The sequence below is a fragment of the Vidua chalybeata genome, chromosome 19 (genome assembly GCF_026979565.1).
Source record: "Vidua chalybeata isolate OUT-0048 chromosome 19, bVidCha1 merged haplotype, whole genome shotgun sequence".
Classification (NCBI taxonomy): Eukaryota; Metazoa; Chordata; class Aves; order Passeriformes; family Viduidae; genus Vidua; species Vidua chalybeata.
Window position 1 is genome coordinate 142,103 of NC_071548.1, and position 7,163 is coordinate 149,265.

At 45.3% G+C, this 7,163-nt stretch overlaps 1 protein-coding gene across 2 annotated transcripts in view; it reads left to right on the forward strand.

The window, feature by feature from the left end:
* Positions 1–5,965, forward strand: part of LOC128797626 (protoheme IX farnesyltransferase, mitochondrial) — a 99,475-nt gene extending 93,510 nt beyond the window's left edge. For both annotated transcript variants that reach the window (XM_053960363.1, XM_053960364.1), the window contains exon 7: positions 3,701–5,965. In XM_053960363.1, coding sequence (XP_053816338.1) covers positions 3,701–4,143 — 443 coding nt within the window. In that variant the 3' untranslated portion in view covers positions 4,144–5,965. The remainder of the gene's footprint in view (positions 1–3,700) is intronic.
* The last annotated feature ends 1,198 nt before the right edge of the window (positions 5,966–7,163 follow it).

Below are 7,163 nucleotides of genomic sequence, written 5' to 3' on the forward strand. Positions count from 1 at the left end.
GAGTGAAAGAGTTCTGGAGACCTGGGCCTTATTTTCTTTTGCTGACTTCATTTTTTTCCAAAATCAAACAGGACTGATCTGACAACTTACTGGGATTTTTAAGTGTCTGCTGCATCTATCCCAGGTTCTCACACTTGGAGAGAAGAATTGGTCATAAATGGGCTCAATTGCAGCAATTAAAAATTTGACCAAAAAGTCTAGGGAGTTTGGAATATCCACAAGGCAGCCATGTACTTGTGGTCCTGCAATTTATGAGCTGTTGCAGAAAAGCAGAGAGATCTGAGTTCCTGTCAGTCTGCCTGTCTCAGATTTCCACAAGGTGTGGAGGAACCAAGAGACCCCAAGGTGCTGGGTGTCCCTGGGTGTCCCTGGGTGTCCCCTGGCTGTCTCCTGCTGCCCAAGCAATGACTCTGCTCCGACAATCAGCTTTGCTTTTGCGAACCGTGTGCCAGGTTCATGTGTTCCAGTTGGGAACAACCTTGTCTGATGTTCACTTAATTATAAACTCTGTAGAGAAAAGGGAGATTTGCAATTATTAAGCTGAGTTCCCAAACTGTTGGGAATGGCACAGAGGCCATAGAGTAGACTCAGCTCTGTTTAGAACCAGATTAGTCTCCAGAGTATGTCTCGCTGTAATATTGCTTAAAAACACTGCTGACTTAATTATGACATAGTTAACATTCATCTAGTAATTAATGAGTATTACAGTGTCTGCTCTGGGCTTGACAGGATTCCTACTGTGAGCTCATTTGATGCTGACTTGTACTGTACCATGTGCTGTGCTTTGCAAGTCATCAGTCTTATGTGGCACTTAAAAATCTCTGACAACCTGACAATCTCCGCATAAGTCAAGGAAATTGTAGGATGTCCTAGCACATGGGAACCAAACAAAAAGATTGGGTCAGTTAAAGTCCTCATAATGGGCTATTAAATTGTTTCACTGTTCAGCTTCTCTGTAAAATATCAATTATCTCAATGGTTGTAATGTAATCAAAGTAATTAAATTCCAAGGGCTTGCATGTAAAAACTAGAGCTTTGTAAATGGGAATCCAGCCTCAAGTATTTCAGTTGGTCTGTTTGTGTTTAAAAGTTTCTCCAGATGACTTTTTTTAATGGTGTCATAGTTAGGGAACTGTTAAAGGGCTTTGTGTGTTTGAGGTTTAGGGTGTGTTTTGAGCTTGGCTGCACACATTTGAACAACTGAATAAGCAAAACCTGCGTTAGAGCCGAAACACAGGGACGCAGACACAGGTCCAGAGCCGTGGGAAGCAGGAACAGCCTCTGCTCCATGTCTTAGGCCCTGGCTTCATCTGCTCAAGACTCATCAGCTGATGGATAATTGTAGCTTACCTTTACCTAAGTTCTGAACAATGACAAGCTAGTGTCTCTAAAGCACTTCAGATGTGATATTTGAAAAATACCGCTCTCTTAGGTGTAGCACATTCAGGATCTTGCCTCCATTAATGTGTTTTACAAGAATAGGAAAAAGCTACAGAGTGACTTACGATAAAAACATTTTCCCTGTTGTGTCTCCTGATGTAGGCAGAGCTGCTCCTTCAGTAAGTTTAATTTTGGTTTATTTCAGCAGAGCTGCTCCCTCAGGTTTCAGCAAAACTGAATCAAATACTGTTCTGTTAGGGCCAAAATGACTTTTCCGTCTATGATATTATGAAATTATTGGTAATTTTTGAGTACATAATTTTCAGCTGTCTTAATAGGTTCCAATTGAGAAAAGGTGCTAACATTCACATCCAAAAGATCTACTTTAGAAGGATTGTGTGGCTGGATTTAAAGCATTTTGGGCCATAGACCAGGAAATGGAGTGACCTAATTGTGGCCTTCCAGTACCAGATAGGGCCTAAAAGAAACATGGAGAGAGACTATTTACATGGGTCTGGCGTCACAAGGGGAAATGGCTTCACACTGACAGAGAGTAGGTTTAGATTAGATGCGAGGAAGAAATTCTTCCCTGTGAGGGTGGGGAGCCCAGGGTGCTCAGAGCAGCTGTGGCTGCCTCATGCCTGGAAATATCCAAGGCCAGGATGGAAAGGGCTTGAAGCAACCTAGTCTAATGGAAGGTGTCCCTGCTCATGGCAGGGAGTGGAATGAGATGATCTTTAAGGTCCCTTCCAAACCATCCTGTGATTCCCATGAAATCACCTGGAATTCATGGCAGACAATGTTCTGAAAGCTGCACCACACAGGGTGTGTGTCTCTATCTCTGTGCTTCATGTAATCAATTTCCAGAGGTACATACTCACTTCACGGAGTATTTTTTACTCATTCAAAAAAGCAGTGAGATGGGTCTTTTACACCACTTCTGCATTTATAAACTGCTGGAAACTTGCATGAAGTCTAATGGAGAGTTCCTTCACTGGTGATAAGGCAGGGAGAAAAAAGGCAGTTTTGCAAACCAAGATTATTACTAACTGCAAGACAGCGCTAGTGTCAGTTGTGCTGTTAGAGACAAGAACTAGGCATACACAGCTCCAAGGAATAGATGGAGAGGAGATCTGAACCATGAAGCTGTTCAGAGGGCACAGTGACTTGGGCTTTGTCAGAGTTGCTGGGGAAGAATTTAAATACCTTAACCTGTTTGCAGGTAAGTGTTGCTGCTTCTCTCAGGTCATTAAGATAACACTGGATGCATGGCTCCATTTGGAGAAGAAGTTTCCATAAAGAATGAGCTCATGGAGGCAGGGAGATACAAAGAAAATATTTTAATGGGAGAACAGAGGCTTTGGGAGCTGGGGAAACAAAAGGAAAACCTGGGAATGCCCATAACATTGCAACAGCCTTAGAGGACAGCCTTGGGGTCTTCAGATAAAATTAGTGAAGGGAGTTTGGTCTGAGGGCCTCCTGGAGGCTCACTAAAATTAGCACATGAGCTACTTCTGCTTCAGTAAACCCTGTACTGTGTCCGAGGAAGAGCTGTGGAAATGTGGTGGTTCCATAGCTCCTTTTTAAATGTGAAAGTAGTTAATTGGTGTGAATAGAGTTACTTGATCAAACTGATTAGAGGTTTCTGCAATTGGTTGGAATAAGTTTTCCATCTCCTGTTAGTTCATTAACAGCTTCTGCCAGTTCTGCCCCTTGCCCAGGTCCATGATGGAGCTTGTCCTGTGCCAGGAGCAGTTCCCTCCCTCATGCAGTGGGCTTGGCCTTGCTCCAGCCTACCAGGTGTGGTGTTCCCGAGGTCTCAGGAGCAGCAGATTGTCCTCCTTGTCCTCTGTCACTGAGCTGGGCTCCCTGTGTCTGGTTGATGCAACCATTGCTCTGCCCACTAGCTCTTTTCTTCTCTGGACACACCAATTCAGGAACCTGAGAATAGACTCCAGAGGCTCCCAGGAATACAGTCTGTTCCCCAATTTCATTCCTACCAATCTTCCCTCAGGCAGAGACAGTTGGTGCAGGAACCAATTAGCAGTAGTTCTTTAGAAGGAAGTGACTTGCTGAAATGCTTTTCAAATTAAGTGCTCCAAAACCAGATAAACCACCATGCTCCAGCCCTGTGTGAATGCCATGAGAACCAGAGGTTCCTTATGTCATGGGGCTGCCCTGTCCCTGTACAGAGCAGTGCCACCGGTGTGCAGTGTCACTGGTGTCACAGGTGAGTAGCACTGCAAACAGGGTGTGACATCTGAGGTCTGTGTGTGGCACTTCCTGCAGGGACTGTCTAACACTCTCTCTCCCACTGCAGGTGCATTACTGTTAGGAGGGATCCTCTATTCCTGGCAGTTCCCTCACTTCAATGCCCTGAGCTGGGGTCTGCGGGAAGATTACTCCCGAGGAGGATACTGTATGATGTCTGTCACTCACCCAGGGCTGTGCAGGCGGGTGGCTCTGCGTCACTGCCTGGCCTTAATTGGACTCTCAACGGTGGCTCCTGTCCTCAACATCACCACATGGACTTTCCCCATCATTTCACTCCCTATCAACCTCTACATCTCCTACCTCGGCTTTCGGTTCTACAGGGATGCTGACCGCAGCAGCTCCAGGAAGCTCTTCTTCTGCAGTTTGTGGCACTTGCCAATGCTGCTGCTTGTCATGTTCACCTGCAAGAAATCAGTCCTGGAGAAGGAAGACAAAGGCGATCTACCCGGGGGAAGTCATGAGATGGCTATGGAAATTAGATTGCCTTAAATGTCAATACCTGTCATCCTCATGACATATAAGGTAGTATATTTTAGTGATTGCAAGGGGGAATCCTGTGGGAATCTGTTAGAATCTGCTTGAAGAAGAATCATTTGTGCCTAGCGACCTCTTCATGTGGTAATTTTGTATTTTCTTTTGAAAGGGAATGGTCAGGAGAGCTTAAAGCATTCGGGTCTCGGGCCCCTTAACTCATCACAGGTTATGATTTAGCCTATGCCAGAAGCACATCACTTTGGGATGGCTTTCCTAAGTCCCTGTGAGTTGTGGTCTCTGTCCTCATGGGTAGTTGAGGTAATTAAGTTAGGAAGTCACATGAGCACACGTGCTGCCATCAGCACTGGCAGCCTTGGTGAATCCATCAGGAAGTGACCAATGAATGATTTCTCACCCTTCTCCCCAAGCACCCTTTCCTTTAATTAAAGCTTTGAAGCACATGAGAGGGTGAACTCTTCTTCTCTGAATCTGTGCCATCCCTGCACTGGTATTACACCAAAGCCCTCAGTTTTGGGGGCTTTTTTCAATCAGCTGCTCTTCCCAAGGTTCCTATTCACCTCAGTAGATTTTTAGGTCTCATACACCTGGCACAATGCTAAAGGAGTGAAGAAAACTGTCTTTCAGCACAACACACACAAGCATTTAAACAGCTCTCCTGTAGCATATCCCTTGGACACACTGAGCCATTCTACTGTATTTCCATCACAGGGAACTTCTTACTCCCATGTGGTTTTACGTCATTAGTGTTTGAGCCCTGTGTGTCAGATGTTCAGCTGGTAAAAACCACCATTACTGTTTATGGCAGAGAGGCTGTGAATTGTGGAGGAGGTGAGAAGCATATCCCAGAGCCGGGTGGTTGTAAGGCCTTTCCATGTTAATGTGTCTTATGCCAGCCCATTGAGTCTCAGCATCCTTGGACAAGCTCAGGACTGGCATCAGGGGCTTGAGCTGTGTTTAATGTCACAGTGTGGGTGGTGGCTCAGAAAGGCTTCACTCTGGGGGTGATTAATAGGTAAGGAAACGTATTTTACAGAAAAAGGGCTGGGGATTTTAATCTAACAGAATGTTCACTTGCTGATGTAGCCAGTGTCTCTCCAAAGCAATTATTGTGGATGGTCTCCCGAGAAGAGTGCATTATCCCTGTTAAATGATACACTGAAGAACATTTCTGGTCACAGTTTAACATGCTTTTGATCCTGCTGCTCAGCTGTGGCTCACCCTCATCTTGCCTGGAGCTGTCTGTGACCTCCTGTTGTGCTCCCAAACACAGCAACTTCGGGGGCAGTCAGAGACAGTGATAGTTTATTGTGGTAGTACGTGTTATGACTTGATGTGTTTTCATGCCAAGATTTCTTTCCCATGTGGAGAGGGACTGGGCAGCAGGATGAGCACTGATCCAAAGATACAGCAATACCTGAAAAGGAAGACACTGTCTCGAGCTTGTTCTCAAATAAAGCCCCTCAGGAAACATCACAAATCTTTCACCACAGGTGTGTCACACTGACATAAAACCTTCCCTGGCTGCTCTCATGATCCAAGCCTGGCTCTTGGTCTCAGTTATGCTGGTGTAAATCAGGAGTGACACGGTTTAACCTCTGTTTTCTGGCAGAGGTGCTTGCAGGAGCAGGGCCAGCTGCAAGATTTGGTGACTTGAGTGATTGCAGGTGACAAGATGGAGCTCCCTCACTGTCTGACAGACTCTGCTGTGCTCAAGTTACTGTGGGTGACACTTTGTGGAACTGTATGGAAACTGTGCAACTCCTGAATTTGTTTTAAAAATGCATCCAGTCTTCTCTGCAATAAAGTGCATACTGTCCAAAAGAGACGAGTGCTCCAAATCTGTCTTAAACTATTCACTTCTTGTTGAAACTCTGGTCGGGTTCAGTTAATTGCAAAGGTATTTGGTAGTTTTGGGGCACTTCTCAGTGCAGCAATGTTCTTGACCACTGCAAGAGTAAGGACAGCTTGTGAAATACTGATTTATTGTGCAAGCAGCACAAAATAAATCACATGTGAGTGGAAGGGGTTTGTGCAAAACCAAAGAATTTGGTCAACCTTTAGGTAAGAGACAAAGCTGAAAAGAGCAGATGGCTCACAAAAAAACCCACAGATTTTCCTCCCAGAGGCAGAAAGTGGTGCTGAGGCAGGAGGGTTGTGGGTTTCTCCTAAGTCCTTGTAGAGCCAGGCTTCAGATGGCCTGCAATTCCCGGGTGCTGCTGGGGAATTCCATTCTGATTAAAGGTCTCAAGGACGTGCCTGTGGTTGTGTTCTGAAGACAGTCATCTTAATTTCTTGGGTCAAAATGTGTAACATTCACAGGGTTTAGGGCTGGACAAGAGCTTTGTAATAATCACTGAATGTCTGCAAAATACAGGTCACTGGGCTGCACCAACATCTCCACACCCAGTGGGTCTGGCCTTGAGAGAAAGCATGGCTTTAGAATCAGTGTATATGGGATTTAAATGTAAGATAATATCTTATTTAAATTTCTTATTTTAAAATAAACACTTTCTTTACCTAGAAATTGTTCTCAGCTCTGCTGCACATTGGCCATGTGTCAGCATACGGACATATGCTGCCATTTTACTGCCTTTAGGAAATTTTGCTGTTGCATGTGCTTTGCAAACAGACACCTTGACAAAGTGAAGACTTAGCAGGAGACGGATATTGCAGTAGGTGCTCTCAGGTCTCTTTTTCGATATTGCTGGTGCCACTATGGTAAATGAAAAATTCTGAACTGTCTGCCATCGCCCAGGGTTGTTTGTGGTCCCTGTGATCCCCCAGAGAGGACTAATGCTAGCCATCCCCCCCTCCAGAACTGCTGATACTGCTGCCCAAATTCTGCAAGGGAGGAGGCAGGTGAAGTGCATGAGGTGCCTTGCTGGGATGGCTTTGCACAGGAGATAAGCCTGGGCTTTCTGCATTTCTGTGCTGGGCTGTGCAAACATCAGGCTTTGAGGGCTCCTTGGATCTGGAACAGCAGTTCCTGCATAGAAACGCAATGTTGTTTTTCC